Genomic DNA, 16,829 nt, shown 5'->3' on the forward strand with positions numbered 1-16,829 from the left:
CAAAGTATAAAGATGTAAGCCCAGGAGCGTGGAGCCTGGCACTTAGTAGGCTCTCATGTCACCTGAGAATATGTCCTCAGCTGATTTTCAAAGTCTTAATTAATCTTAGAGTAATAAGAAGGCTGGAGGGTATGGATTTTAGTTTCTGAATAATTCAGAATACCAGATTTGAGTTCCTTTTATTGCTGCCAGAAAAACATTACCTTCCACCTCACAAGGAAAAACCAACGTGCCCGGTTAGTTATATGAGAATCAAGGTCCATAGAAGAAACATTTCAGAAACATCATCACCGGGCAGCACAAACTCCTGGCATCTGTTTAATCGTGCCCGCCTCCAGTGTCTCCGCAGCACGACAGCCAAAACTCACTGGAAAGAAGTATGAAATTGGAGAAAAGGAAGTTGAAAGGGGGAAGATCAAAGGAGGCACCACTAACTTAAAAGTAATGAAAGAGCCAGAAAGAGAGTTAAGAAAAGGCAATGCATTACCGAGATGCCAACGGGGACACAGAAGAAAAGGAAACGAGGAAAATAAAACTGGGAGAATTTCAAATCTTGGTTAAATGTTCATTAAATAATTTGTCACACATATTAAGGCTAGATCGTCACTTTTTCCCTCTCAGTTGCTCATTCAGGAACAAAGGCCTAACCAGGCTTAGAACACTGAAATGCAAAGCCAAGAAAATACAGCAATGAGATGCAATGGCCTCACAAAGCAGGACATAGTTCCCTTGTCTTTGTTTTAACCAGAGAGGCTGATCTATCCTCAAAGCTAAGGTGTGCTGTTGGTGGCTTTAAACAGCAGCCAGGAGGGCTTATATTACGCACCATGGAAGCCCTTCTCATTCTAGCTTCCATTCTGATGTTGCTCAGTGCTTATTTAGACTTGTATATGACGTGTTTACGCTTAAAGTTCACAGGGAGAAAGAGACCATCTGTGACAGACATGGAGCCATCATTAGGAGAATAGGCATCTTTTCAATGGGAAGATAAGCCTTTTCTTATCTGAAAATATAATGACGATAATAATAGTAACAGTAACAACAATAATAATACATGTTTACTGAGTATCTAGCATTCCTTTATATTCATGATCTTTAATTCTCAACACAGGCAAAAATAACAATACAAGTTAATGTCTACTGAACATCTAGTACCTTCTAGATGTTGCACATTCATGGTCTCCTTCAAGCGTCAGCACAAGCCCATGTGGTAGGTATAACATCCCCGTTTTACAAGAGAATCTTAATCAGGTTATGAAAAGTGCCTAAGAGTTAGCATGGGACGGAGCTGGGGTTTGACCCGAGAGCTGCCCAGCTCTGAAGCTTATCCTATCTTTCCTATACCATGCTGTTCTCCCTATACATATTTCCCTTCCCTACATGCACCTCTGGGTAGATCCCTCCTGTGTCACTCCACAAAGAGTCAGGGGGCCTTGGTTCTGGCCCCAGCCCTGCCATGTACTAACTGTGTGACTCTGGGCGGATCCTCTAGCCTCCCCCATTTCTTTATCTACACACTCAACTGCAAACCTCTGCATGTCAGGGAGGCTAATGATAAGAAATATATTAATAACTGTCATTCATTAAGCACCTAATCGTTTTTCATGTATTCATTTACAAATATTTAGCGAGCATTTACTTTATGGACCAGGATACAGTGGTGTGAAGGCAAAAATAGCATTTTCAGGAGAGTGGGAGTCAGCCATGAAATACAAACCACAGAAATTATTTGTGTTCAATGCTACGAAGGAGAAATTTCGGGGGTTCTTCATGTACTCATTCAGCACATGTTTATGGAGTGCTTTATGCATCAGATAATATTATAGGTACTGGCTCATATGAGCAAATCTTTACCTAATGCTCTGTTGAGGTGTAACGTTTGGACTGAGTTTTGAAGGACGAATAGAACATAAGTGAGAGTGGAGGAAAGGAGTGTTCTGGACTAAAGAACAGTCTGCTTCAACAGCCTGACAAGGGAAGGAGAAAGGAGCTGAAAGTGGCTAGAGGTAAAACTGGTTGAGAGGAAGGGGGCCAGATATGGCCAGGTGCCTTCCACTCAGTCCTCACTTGCTTTCACAGTGACCCTATATTCAGACTTGACAGTGACAAAACTATATGCACACCTATTCAATTCAAAGCCATTATTCCACCCGTTTTCCTTGCCATCAGATCTCCCCTCCTGCCCTAGAGACACAAAATGCCAGGAATGCACTCTCTCAGCTTCCTCTGCACCTAGGATGGACAAGTGACTCAATCCTGGCCAGTGAGCTGAGAGGAAGTCTTCCATGGAGGGTAATTCTGAGACAGAAGCATAGGAGGAGGGGCCCCATCCCTCCCATCTGCCTTCAGACCTTATCCTGTAGGATACAATGGCTGGCACTGCTGCAGCCATTTTATAAGCAGAAGGAAAGAGGCAAGACAATCATAAAGGAGCTGCCTATATACAGGAGCCAAACGCGTCCCTGGCTGCCTTGGGGTTCCTGGACCAATGAGAAGAACAGATCTCTATTATTCCAACCACTTTTAACTGCATCTTAATTAACTCACAGTCCAAAACATGTCAAGTAATGTAGAAAAGGAGCCTCCGAGAGGCTGAATAATTTCATTATTACACAACTGAAAAAGAGGGAAAACCTGAGTTTTAAACACAGGTCTAATGATGCTAAACCCTTCACTCCTTTGTGCTCTACCATATCCCTTGGACTCTGAATTGAACAAACACTGTAAATTGTAAAACTCCGGACAGAACTGAGCCGTGGCTAATAAAACCAATGCTAATGATAATGCTGTAAGAAGGGTGTTGAGGCTGCAGGGATGTGGCCTCAGCGAGGAGAGGAGCCCAGCCACCAGGTCCCTCTGTGCAGGTCTGCAGGAAAGCTCAAGTGTGGCCCAGCCTCGAGGGTCCTCAGAGTCTGCTTCTCTAACACTTCTAAATGGGCAAGAGCATAGCAGCCAGAGAATCAGTCCTCACTAGGGAGTCTCAAAATATTTAGATTTATCAAGAATAGGCTGAAATTTCTACTCTGAAAATGTTATTTCCTCCTCCCAACAGAAAAAGGTCCCTGCTTTCTACTCCATGTGCCAAGAGTTTCAAGGGGGGTGGGGAGGACTGTCCTTGACAGTATCTGGGGTGTAGTTAGCTGCAGGTATTTAAAGGGGAGAGGGGGAGAGTATTTTTCTAAAACACTAATTTAAAGAACAAATCAACATCTATTATCTCCTTCATTATGTTTTAAATTGTCCAACTATAAATCACCCTGCAGCAGGTTATTCAAGGGCAGAACTACCCAGCTTGGCTTTCCCGAAGGTTAGGAGAATGACATCTTGTGCTTTTTCTAGTTTAATTTATAACTTTGCAACAGAACCGGCATTGCAGGCCTGTCCATTAACAGGGTAGCTGAACATCTGTTAAAACTCAGCACAATGCCTGGCTTTACGCGGCCACAGGAAACGTAACCCAATCTTTTCAAAAGTTCTACCAACTCAAGCTCTTTTTTAATGTAAAATGATTTGAAAATGTAGCTCCCTAAAACATCTGCTAAGCTCTTGCTCCCCTAACACATGATATTCTTTATACTGTTACCTGCCAACACAAATATTTGGTTGCACAAAACACCCTAAGAAGCACGTGATGGTACTCAGCTTCAGATTTACATATGGATCCGCACAGGGCTGGCTGGGGCCTAGGATGTTATTTCCCAGAACTGAAAGCTTATGTGGGGGGAAATGGAGGGGCGGAGGGTTAATTTCACGAAGGCTCTTTCAAACATGTTAAGAAGAAAACATAACTGTACAACGGATATCTGTGGCAGGGGTACTGTGGGGCACTGATGCAGAAAGTGGACTTGGGAATAGATGACGAAGGTTCTGAGGCTGAAATACCATTTGCTTGAACAAGTTCTCTGTGCTTCTAAATGCAAAATGAGGATAATAATTCCATCACTGCAGAAGGGTTGTGAGATACCCAAAGATCCATATGCTGATATAGGAAGCATCATGGCGCCCAGCTTACACAGCTAAGTTGCACCTTACTGAGAGTATGCCAGGAATATAAAGTCATCCCACTGGGCAACAACTGCAGGTAGCCAAAATTATCCTCGAAAATACAGTATGCCAGGTTATGTGAATTAAACCTCACAAAGCAATATGTATGTATGAATATATCTTATACTAGTAGACGAACATACAACATATATTCATGTATACATATGCAAAATATAATTTTAGAATATTTTAATTGCATAAAAAGAGACAGAAAATAAAAATACAGCACACACGATGAATGTGACTTCATTATTTAAAAGCTCCCAGCAAACATCAGTTTCCTTAAAGATGTTTCAATAGCAGCTAGTTGAGGAATCTTGCATCTTTTTTAAACATGAAAAAAATCCTATTACCATTTTATCCACTATTGTTATTTTATCATAAATTGGAGGGCACACAACTTCCCCAGGATCCCCAAGACTCTGTCTTGTCCCCTAGACCTCAAGAGTAAGAGAGGGCAGAAACACACTTTACCAGTGGGGGTCGCTGAGCTGAAAATTAATCCCTATGAGTTTCTCATTAGTGATTATTATACTGCAGGCGGCCAAAATGGAAAAATTAATTAATTTCAAAGTGATAATGCATTTACAGCAACAATTAGAAATGTATAACTGTAAAAGGGCAACATTTAAAAGACAGATTACATTTAATAAAGTTACACAAGAACATCCAATTGTAAAATTACTGATCTGCAACAATATTCCTTAAAGAGGCACTTAAAATAGCCTGACTCCATGAAGGGTGACCTAATTACTGTAACTAAAATCACCATAGTCACAGCAAGTCACAGCAAATAAAAAAGGGACACTGATATTACAATACTGCTGTTTAATACTTCAGGGAGCAGGCTGTGGGGGAGAAGCCCATGCAGGGCTTCCAAGCACAAGGCCGAGTTGTAGCTCTTATTTCCTTGACCTTGTACAATGGAGTATGTACTCTGGCAACACCCGTGTCAAGGGAAAACACTTTCTCTGAAGTGAAATGCACAAGAGGTGATAGGAATCCAACGTTTCCATGGGTAGGAATGGGAATGCAACTGCATGGCTTATTTCCAAAAATGTGTTTGCATTACAACGGCAAACGTGCACTCTTCACCCATGAAACAAACGTCTTCTCATGATAAAAGCAATCAGAAGCAGCACAAAGAAGGAAAAAACACACAGTGACTTTCCTAATAAGCCCCGTCTATCCTGCCAGTAAAATACAGTGATCCCAGGTCTACGCTCATACTGGTTTCTCCTCTGAGAGTCTTAAATGTTTATGAAAGAGAAGTGATTGGCTGTGAGTTCAACAAACAAGTCCAGAGTTCCCACCCTCCTTATGCACCTATTCATATGGAGCTCTAATGGCTAAGAAATACCATCAAATACCTACATGTATAACGATATTACTAGAATTTTCCTAAGAATCTAAATTTAGCTACATAGTGCATAGTCTTCCTAATCAATAGGCTTATCTAAAAAAGTGCATTTGTGACATTCAAAAGATGATCACTTGGGACAGGAACATGAAAAGTCTACTGCACAGTGGTTTCCGCAGGAACCAGATGTACAGGTTGGAGAACCAAGCACTCCCCAGCTGACCACCCTCCCTACCTTGCCTATAACCCTCTCCCCGGGCCGTTGAGTTCAGGGATAAAAGTCGCCCGACCACCACCAGCAGACTCCCAATTTACAGAGTTCTTTAGTTCCGTGAACCCTGTATCCATTGGCAGCAATTACATTTTGGAAAATACTGTTCAGGACCAAGGTAATATTCACAACAAGAATAACAACCATCATGGCAAGAAGTGCCACACACCTACCATACCACAGGCACTGTGCTGGGCACATTATTCAACTGTGCTTTCCAACAGTAAAAGACAGATTACATTTAATATGTAACAGGGTGGCTGTTAGGCACATGCGGCTATTTACATTAAATCAAATTGAATTAAAAATTTAGTTCTTTATTCATATTAGCCATTTTTCAAGGGCTCAATAGCCATCTGTGGTCAGTGGCTATACTAAATAGCGAGATTAAAATCTGCAGATTAGAAAAATACTACATCAAATACATTGCATAAAATGTGCATGCTTCATTCAAGTTACTTCTTACTGAAACACTTTCATAGAGGAAGTTTCTAGATATGGTTGTTATATGACCATTAAAAACATAAAAGCGTCATAGTTACCTTTGTGAACATTTCTAAATCTAACCGCAGTAGTGTGATTCATCCAAAATAATTCATTGTTGTGGAAGTAAAGAATAAAACACACTTCTAGCCAACAAAGTATACCCCAGGAGAGGTGTATAACCAGTAAGAAAAGAATTTGGAACATCAGATACAGATTCTCAGTGGAAATAAAGGAATCACATCATCTGATAATTCAACAGTCACAAATCCATGTTGTTCACCTATTAATGCAAAACACGGTTACCAAGCGCTGCACTTTCTGAATAATAATAAATAAAATCACATCAAAAGAAAACCAATAATTGCTATCAAGACTTTTAGCCACACTAACACAATACTGAGAAACCACATCTCCCACCCAGCTCTCCGAGACACCTTTAGAGAGACAAACATAATCGAAAGTCGATTGAAATGTGTTCAAGGGCCCTTTCCAATGGCTTTAATAGGCTTGATGATGTGATTAGCAAGACCAGACTCATCATGCCAAGCGGTGAGAGGCTGAAGAAAGCACACCTGGGTTTCTCAAGGACCCTTTAGAAAGGCACAGTGAATGGGTCTCGGTGACGAAGCCGTTCACTTACCATGGACTTGGTGAAAGGCCTGGCCAAGGTGAACAGCAGCGTGTACACCCACCAGTTGCGATGAAGGGAGGAGTACATCATGTTTCCTGGATGCACTGCGTTCGAGGTGACCCCTCTTGGGGACAAGCGGCGATGAAGCTCATTGGAGAAAAGAATGTTGCAGAGTTTGGACCGGTTGTAAGCCAGCATGGCCCAGTAGTCATTTTTAGATGGAGAGAGGCGGCTGAAGTCTAGCTTTCCTGAGGAATCATTAATATCTGTAAATCTAAAAAAAATTAAAAAATTAAAAAATAGAAAAGATGACATGAAGCAGCCAAGCTCTGACATCTGATATAGCTTCTTAATTTTTATTGAAAATCTGCAAAACTACACAAAGACTACTGAAAACCCAATGGTGCAAACCTCTAAACAAAGTTGCCCATAAAAATAGACAATGGTGATTTAACAATATAAACCAACTGGATGCAAAGACAGGCTTAATAAAGACCCAAATTCAGAGAGGGAACAGGCTTAACATGCTAAACAGCCCCCACCACTCACATATATTTTTCAAAACTTTCAATAGGAAGTTCAGGGATAATTAAGTTAAATGGAAAAGCATCTTACATGAAGGGTTGCTGCTTTTGGAAGCAGGAAGATATCACATTGCTAACCTTTGACAGGGTTTTCCTGGGTTATTTTAGCCAATGCTGGAGTCCTGTATAGTTTCACTAGAGCATCCAAGTAAATATATAGATGAGTCTTGCTGCCTCCAAGACTCTTTTTCCAGATTAAAAATTAATGATTATAAAGGGGTTACAACCTTGGTGAGGTGCCATCAATAGTCTTATATGTTTAAAAGACAAATATAAACAAAGCCAAAATGAGTTCTGGCAGGGTCTAATGTTTTTAAGTATACCCATGGCATGGATACACACAAATCAAAGTAAGTAGTTGATGTTTTATAATTGGGTCTGACAGAGTCGTTAAACACCAGCTGTTTGTTTCTTTCCTTTCTTTCTTCCTTTTTTTTAAAAAAAATCAACAACAAAGTAGTGACTGCCTATTAAAGCATGGATAATAACAAAAGGATTTTCTAGATGATGGACTCGTCATTGTTAAGAACTTAGTTTGCTTCATTAAATTAGCACTGAGTAATAAAGAAGCACAATAAGAGGAATCTGAATAACTGCTGTGGGAAACAAAGCAAAGGTAAAATGAAAACGATGGAATAATCTGGTCATTCCTTACTTAACATGAGCAGTTCAGTTGAGCTATGACTAAAGGAAGCATCCCAGGGGCAGAAGAAATACATGTTTTAATGGAAATTAAATATCCCTTTTTTAGGACTCAGTCAGTGACATCCAGTTTCTAGTGTTAAATTACATTGCTGCTCTGAGGTCATCAACAAAGCTGATGGCCATAAGCACCATCACTGACACGGCAATGGGACTCGGAAACTAATTGTTGGCTGCCATCTCTTCCCAGGTCCCCAAACCACCGGGAGAGCCCAGACTTCTGAGCTTAATCCTTTTAGGCAGTGGAACTTAGCAGGAAATTTAAAAATTTACAGGAGCCTTTTTCTGATTGTCATTATGATTCTGGGTGGCAGGGGGTGGGGGTTGTGAATGATAGCTGTCCTGCAAGGCAGGTGGAGTCTCGCTCAGTGAGGACTGCTGCACCGGACATTCATGCAGCTGAAAAGCCTGTGTGATTGTCTGAGCCTAGGGCCTAACTGTGCTTTACATGTGTGCACAGCTTTAACACCCACTGGATTTCTGGGAGGGTAGTACAACAATTGTATGAATGAGGAATGAGTACACTTTCAGAGTTCGTGATTAGGGCCGGGGGTGGGGGGGTAGGGGTGTGTGGCTTAACTCAGTGCTGGTGGCACTGGAGTCTTGGAATGCCACATGCCTGTCCACAGTCTGCATTTTGAATATCCTCCCCCTTAAGGTGATTTATGCCTGGGCATGCGCATCTGATACTTACCTTTCCTGTAGTCCTGCCCAAGCGTTCTCATGTTGAAACATGCTATTTTGCTTCACTTTTTTTTTTCTTTATATTACAGTAAACTAACATATTGAATTAAAATATATTTATGCAGGGAAGTTATATTACTTCTGAACTATATTTTAACATTCTAAGGAGGCAGCAATTTTCAAACAATGTGCCGCAAGAATTTTTAAAGCACACCCTAACCGGTTTGGCTCAGTGGATAGAGCGTCGGCCTGCAGACTGAAAGGTCCCAGGTTCGATTCTGGTCAAGGGCATGTACCTTGGTTGCAGGCACATCCCAAGTAGGAGGTGTGCAGGAGGCAGCTGATTGGTGTTTCTCTCTCATCAATGTTTCTAACTCTCTATCCTTCTCCCTTCCTCTCTGTAAAAAATCAATAAAATATATATATTTTTTAAAAGAATTTTTAAAACATGCTACAGCTGACTGTTTTGTCAGGGACACTGACCTTTTTTTCCTAAGATTGTAAAAAAAAAAAAAAATGACAACAGACAACACAACAATAGCAATCCCAAGTGAACAAATCAAACTATACAGATTTCTTTGTCAGAGCCACAAAAAATGTATTTTTTGATGTGCCGCAGAATTTTAGTAATTACTTTATGTGTGGCATGAGATGAAAAAGGTTGAAAATTACTATAATAAGGTGTTAAGGAAGAGTTGTTACAAAAAGGGACTCTTGAGTTGAGAACCCAATGATCCAAGCCATAGGCCATCTTGGAAATGCTACCTACTTGAGTAGAAAAGTGCATCACGGATTTAGACAATATCTAAGAGGTATAAGATAAATATAACATCCTTCCCTCTCCACTCACCTATTGCAGGAAACCCTTCTTGGCATATTTGTTTAGTACAACCCAGCTCAGGTGCCATTTCTTCCAGGAAGCTCTCCCTGACTAACTCTACCACTGCCGGTTGTCACACTGATTTCTTAGGTGGCAAAGGAGGATAGATTGAAAAAAATACAAAGTGGACTGAAATGCATGTTTCCACAGAAATTAAGTAGGCAATCTCCAGGCCCCAGTCCATGATAGTATTAGTGCTCAATAACCTTGCCACACCTCCAAGATCAGTAACAAAGCAAATTATGCCATCTTTGTATTTTATCCACACATTCTGCCTCTGTCATTACCACACCAGTCTACAAGGCATTTGTTCACCTGGTTCCAGTGCTAGACTGTGAATTTTTTTAAAAGATAGACAATGAGCCACTTGCCTGTTGCCTCATATAATGTTTTAACACATAGTACAACCTAAATACAAAGTTAGAGAACAAACTAAGGGCCAAGTCTCCCTTATTACAAAAAAACTTTGTTTCGAGCCTTGCTGCAAAGGCAAAATTTACCATTAGGATCAGATCCTTTATGTTCCTCATTAGAGAGAATAGAGAATGTGGCACTTGGCACTTTCAGATGTTCAGAATGAGTCCCCTGCTTTGGATTTTAAAGACAATGCAGAAGTACCTCGTGACTGGGGCACATAATGGCTTGATTAAATTCCTAAAAAGAGAGAAGTCATTCATTCATAGGCCCCTATCTAGAAATCTAGAAACACACACACGCACGCACACACATCATGATGAGAAATTACATGGAACCAAGTTAAAGCAAGGTTTCAAGGAAGCACAGCTGCTAAATATCAGGCCCCCACCTTCTGCACACAGCCCTCCCCCATAAGTGGAACCCTGATTTCCTGCCCAGCTGATCTCCTGGGCAGCGCACCCATTTTTAAGGCCTGATTAGCTTGTATTGACAGCACTACAGGAAGTGGGAAGGGCGGGTAACGCTTCTGATTCCTCTGAGCCAGGACAGGCTTCCCGAGAAATGACCGTATTCACCTTTCAGCTCCAGAGGCAGTAAAACAACTTTTCAAAGACTGCCTACTCTATTTTCAAACTGAAAAAGTGACAAAGCCAAACAATCATGTCTTAATAGAATAATCCTCCTACCAGTATCAGAACATGCTAACATTTTCTCTCTGGACATTAACATCGGCTATGTAAGGAAACCTCTAGCTTGTATTTCAATTTACACTGATCCTTTTATTTTTATTTTTAGTGAAGGTTTTTAAATTTCCAAACTAAAGTAATTAGTCTGGATTCTATATAGACAAAAGCTAGTATGTTCAAAGAATAAGAGAAAATTTGCATCAGAAGCTGTGTGTGTGTGTGTGTGTGTGTGTGTGTGTGTGTGTGTGTGGCAGCTTAGCTGTAGCCATTTAGACTTGTTCAGGCAGCAATGTGCTTTTCCTCCTATTTAAATTGTTATCTGAAAATGTTTCACAGTGAAGAAGTCAAGTTCTCATTTTAATATAATGTATTTTAGGTATGCAGAAACTCAATTCACTCCAGATAAGTAACCAACATACAGTAGAGACACAGGGGGGCTAATAAATATTTTGCCTTGGGGCAGTCTGGTATAATATTTTCTGCAAACATAGGACTTTATTTTTCCCCTAACAGGGGGTCCTGACTCCAAGGAAGAGATTCCACCAAGGTTTATGGAGGTAATTAGATATCAACACTCCATTTTACAACATGGGTTAAGGCTCCAGGTCCTTGAGCAGTGAGCAAGTGTGTTCCCAGGCGTGCGTTGCCAGGCCTGTGCACCCAGTGCACACACTGGCTCTCTGGTGCTGTGTAATGAACAAACCATATTGGGGGAATTGACGTTTTGAGAGAATACCCTTTAATATGTGCAAAGGATCATCAGAAAGCAGAAAGCCAGCACCAAGGACCTGACAGGAGTGAGCCTCCTCTCACACTTCATGAAGGCCTTGTCTATAAACTAAAATGGGTCAAGGCCCTTCCTTCCAATTCACTTTTTAAATGAAATTAAGATTCAGATCTCCAAGGTAGGAACGAATTACACTGCAGTTCAGGAGAGAACAAAGACGTCCCATGAAATACCATTCGAGATACAGATTTACAAAGGGAAGAGAGCAGCTGACAATTCAACCTAATCTCCCATTAAATACCAGCTCATTTAAACACATCCCGTGGTGCCCTCCACATCTGGCACATGACTGGAGCTGGCAGATTTATTTCCAGAGCTCACTCGCCTCGCCTGCCCCCACAGTGGCCTCCCTCATGCCTTAACGGGGCCACTCCACTTTCTTTCACAAACCTGGTGTGATTTGCAAAGATAAGGATGTCCAGATTTCGTTACCACCTAATTACTAGATGCTCCATGTCTTTTAACACAGGGGAGGATTATTACTGGCATTTTCCTTTCATTTCAGCCATCATAAATTTAAAATGGGAGAAGTAAATCTCTCTGCAGCGTGTCACTTAGACCCTAAGCCCCTGTGTTTGGGAGTGATAAAGGGTTCAGACTAACCCTTGGCTGGTCTCTCTCTTACAAGTCCCAGGGGTTACATTTTATGGAAGCATGATTTTAAAAATAAGCTTCATTCTGGGTCACTAAAACATTTCAGGACTTACAGCGGAGAAGAGGGGGAAAATAGGCACTTGCACATTATTTTTTCAGCTACTTTGCTAAGAGTGAAAGCTCCCAACCACACTAGGAAAATCTCCCTAACATGCATTAAATCTAGCCTCACTCGGCAAGTCCTTTGTCTTTCCCCAGTACTTCTCTTCAGACAAATAGTTGTTTATCCAACTCTAGGAACAAATATGCTGAAAATACGATGAAATTTTCAAATTTTTTTTTACTCAATTGAATATCCTCCTAATGGTGATAGAAAAGAAGTGCCATCTGATGTTTTAATTGAAATTTTAACCAAAAGAGGCATGGCCAGATTTCTAATATGTTCTAACTACAGCACTTCCCTTCCTACAATTACACAGCTAATGTCTGCATTGAATTCCCTAATTTCTCATTATAAAACAATTGGATTTCATCGCACAGTCTTTAATTGCATTGTTTCTCCTGCTAGAATAACTGCACATTCTTCTTGGTGAGATGTTGAAGTTGTTGAATGACAAATCAATAAAGGTCAGGCATTCAGATTTAATCAATTATTATTCCATCTCAAAGAAAAATCAATGAGGTGCTTGAAGTAGAGTTGTAAAAACAATCTACATCACTATACTCAAAACCCCAAATAATCTCCCACAATACACACACACACACACACACACACACACACAAAAACACACAAACAAACAAAAACACTCGAAAAATAAAGCAGGGTCGAGGGCACTCACACTTTTCAGAGTAGGACTAATGAAAATTATTTTCAGAAAGAGAGCCTTGGGAGAATATTAGCTGGTGCAAGAAGGCGATAAGGGAACAAAACATGGAATTCCAACCCACCTATGGGACTCAGAGGAGACCACAACCACTCGGGCTGGGGCTGAGCGGCACAAGACATCCTGAAGGAGCTGGACCAGGTAAAAGTGCCCCAGGTGATTCACCTGGAAGGTGGTCTCCAGGCCATCTTTTGTGAGGCTCCAGGGTAGAGCGAAAGCCGCTGCGTTGCACACGAGCACATGCAAAGACCTAAAAAATAAAACCACCAATGTTATGGGGCATAAACACTCTAAAATCAAGGATAACTCATGCTCTCTCAGGAATAAACAATTATTCACTATCTTCAAGATTCCAGTCCCTTGGAAATAGGATATCCCAGAATGTCACATCTTAAATTAAATCACTCTGAAGGGGAAGGGCTTAGACTTGGAGTTGACAACTGTCCAGGGTTGCTGGTGGACAGAAGGGGTTCCTGGGATGCAGGACTTTCAGTGCTAAAACCAGGGCCATGGTGGGCAAACCAGGTTGTGTTGGTCACCTTGGTTGGAACCTAAGTCCTACCACCTAATTGAATCTATGCTTCTTAATTCTTCCAATTCTCAGCTTCTTCAACATAGTCTTTAAATATAAAAGAAAAATATGCTGCAAAAAAGGTGAACGTAGGAACCAGTATTTAGTAGGTGCTCAGTAAACTTACCAAGGTAGAAATGCTCTGTCTGAAGAGACAGGTACATATGGTTTGTATATTTTTCTAGAAGTAAGATTAAATCTACATTTTAGAAATGAGCTTTGGAGGTAGGTAAGTGGAGGCCTCTTATAATATTTCATTTGGTATATATTTATTTCATAATAAAAAATTTAAAAATATTAAGTAAGCTTTTCTTGTGACTCAAAATCCTAAATTGTTCTAAAGAAACTGTACTTGTGGGAAATCATCCTAAGGTACTAATAAGAATTTTATAAAGAAAGATATTCAAGGCTACCCAGTGTTGTAATTGCAACATAAAAACAACATATTAGAGTTAAACTAAATATACAATTGGGAAATCATTAAATGAATTTGAATATAAGTATATTATAGGAAACTATGCAGCCATTAAAATAACAAATAAACAAATCTATTGACCCTGTAAAACCTTCATGATAAAAAACAAAATATATACTATTATATGATCACACACATGCACAGAGCACACACACAGTAGTAATGAAGTATACACAAAAGTCTTAACAGTAGTTTCTTTAGGGGTTGGTGGAAATGTAGGTGGAGAAAACGGCACCAGGTATTAGACCTTGATTCAGCAACCTTGGTGCTTGAGTTCTGGCTAAGAAAGAATTCAGAACCAAGACTCAAACTATAAGAAAAAGTATATTTAGAAATTCACAGAGAGAAGAAGTGAGCCTTACAAGTTACAGAGGCAAAGGAATGGCACTTGAAGCTTAGGAGAAATAAAGCAAAGTACATTCCAAAAAAAAATATACACACACACACACGTGTGTGTGTGTGTGTGTGTATGTATGTATGTGTGTGTGTGTGTGTGTATATATATATATTCCAGCGGGCTTAGAGAGTGATAGTGTGCTGGGTCCTCAGTCCTAAGAGCTATTAAGGCTAGAGAGTTTAGGGGAGGTCCTAGGGGAGAATCTCAATAGAATATTCATCAGCTTTCCAGGTATATGCAATCAGGGTCATTGTCTCCAATGATTGGTCAGCACCAGGGCAGGGGGTCATTAGTCAATGCAGCTCATCCTGATGTCAGCCATGGCATCGCTTGTCTGGTGTTGCTGCATTTCTGGGCCTGGAGCTGAAACACAACTGGGACCTAGGTTTTGTCCCTAGGACTCAATGAATAAGGGAATGGTTGTGCAAGGGCTTGTATGGGAGTCACTCGAGGCCACACTTTGGCCCCTTGTTCCTCTCCAAGGGTGTCTACCACATGACTAGGGACATACCAGGGGAGGAAAAGTCAGGGGAAGGTCTGAAGCACATGACCAGTGATTTGAAAGGTCAGGGGGTCTAAACCGCATGGCCACCCCACCAATATGCAAGGGGAGGAAAGGTTATCCTGGGGGCAAGATCCTTGTTTTCCCAGTTCTGCTAGGCACCTGGGGCTTTCCACTCTGGTGACCTCCTGTACCTGGCCCATGGTCCTTGCTCTGCTCATGTCTGTCTAACTGCTACCACAGAACCCAATGTGTCTTAAAACTGTTTTCTTTCTGAGTTCATTCATATTTTCTTTATCTTTTTCCCATAATTAACATATGGTGTCTTTATAATAAGAAGCAATGTAATCATTTAAATGCTTGATAGAAAAAAAGCATTTCGGAATTTGGCTAACAAATAAAACAGAGAAAAAGAGATAGGGTGGGGTTTTAGAGGAGTACTGGATGATAAGTTCAAAGGTCTGCATTTTGTCTCAGTTTCAGACAAATCACTGAGGTCTTTGAGTTTCCAAATCCTGGGAATTGATGGGAGCTGGTAATTGAGGGTGATGTTTTCTTATACAGCTCAGATTCTACACTAATGGATTACAGGTAATATTTCCTATGTGATATAGGAAGTAAAATAATTTCCTGTATTTTTATTTTTAAAAAGTCAATATTCATTTATAGAAACTTTTCATAGAGCTATTACTTTTTGTAACAATCTGATTTTGTTTCAACCTCATAAAAAACTGTAGCCAGAGTCATGAATTTTTAAAAACTAACATTGGTATGTAATAAAGAGAAGCATAGCCCAGCTGGTTTGGCTCAGTGGATTGAGCATTGTCCCATGCACCAAGAGGTCACCAGTTTGATTCCTGATCAGGGCACATGCCTAGTTTCATGCTTGATCCCCAGTGCGGGGCATGTAGGGAGCAGCAGTTCACTGTTTCTCTTTCATCATTGATGTTTCTATCCCTCTCTCTTCCTTTCTCTGAAATCAATAAAAACATATTTAAAAATAAATAAATAGAGGAAAGCATAGAGGAAAACACTCTAAAAACTAAAATAATCTGTTATCTAAATAAAGTAAAAGGGAACAATGACAAATTCGTGCACTCCAAAAAGGACCTATAATTTTAATATATAAAGACTGCTTACAAATCAATAAGAAAACTTCCAAGTCCTGAGGAAATATGGATAATGACATTTTAAAATTTTATAAAACTAAATTGCAAAGTAAGCAATAAAAGATGAAACATGTTAAACTCTACTAATAGCAAAATTGTAAATAAGATTTTCTCTATTAAATGACCAAATTTATTCATTTACTAGTATATTATCTTTTTATCTTGTATAAACCTGGTGATTATATTCCTGTACTCTATATATTAAGTTGAAAATATATATCATAAGAATTAGAAAACTTCATATTATTTCACTCAGTCATCCTGTTTCCGGGCAGTAGGGTACATATGGGGCAGTGCTGAGGCAGCAGTTCACACCTCGAGAGAGAAATAGTTTATCATTGATAATGTTTAGAATTGCCACTGTATGATCATAATAAAACACAGGAACCTTTAGTCAGTTTTATTATTGGTTTTGAACTCTCTACAAATAACGCTCCCCCATTTTGTCTACCTATGGGGCACACCCTATGATATGCCGCTGCTTCTTTAGGGGGTTAAATGATAGACCCTAATAGATATGTCCACTAGGAACCTGTGAATGTGACCTTATCTTGAAAAAGGATCTTGGCAAATATAATTAAATTCATATCGTGAGATAAGATCATCCTGCATTAAGGTGGAACTAAACAATGACAAGTGTCCTTACAAAAGAAGAGCCAGGCAGGAGACTCCAGAGAAGGATATGTGAGGGCCAAGGCAGAGACT

General features: G+C 40.2%; 1 protein-coding gene across 1 annotated transcript in view; it reads right to left on the bottom strand.

The window, feature by feature from the left end:
* Positions 1–212: 212 nt before the first annotated feature.
* WWOX (WW domain containing oxidoreductase) overlaps positions 213–16,829 on the bottom strand; it is a 282,450-nt gene continuing 265,833 nt past the window's right edge. Inside the window, exons 7-9 of the mRNA XM_054710290.1 lie at positions 13,075–13,260; positions 6,802–7,066; positions 213–367 (exon numbers count right to left, since the gene is read on the bottom strand). Coding sequence (XP_054566265.1) covers positions 365–367; positions 6,802–7,066; positions 13,075–13,260 — 454 coding nt within the window. The 3' untranslated portion in view covers positions 213–364. The remainder of the gene's footprint in view (positions 368–6,801; positions 7,067–13,074; positions 13,261–16,829) is intronic.

This window comes from Eptesicus fuscus, chromosome 21 (genome assembly GCF_027574615.1).
Source record: "Eptesicus fuscus isolate TK198812 chromosome 21, DD_ASM_mEF_20220401, whole genome shotgun sequence".
NCBI lineage: Eukaryota > Metazoa > Chordata > Mammalia > Chiroptera > Vespertilionidae > Eptesicus > Eptesicus fuscus.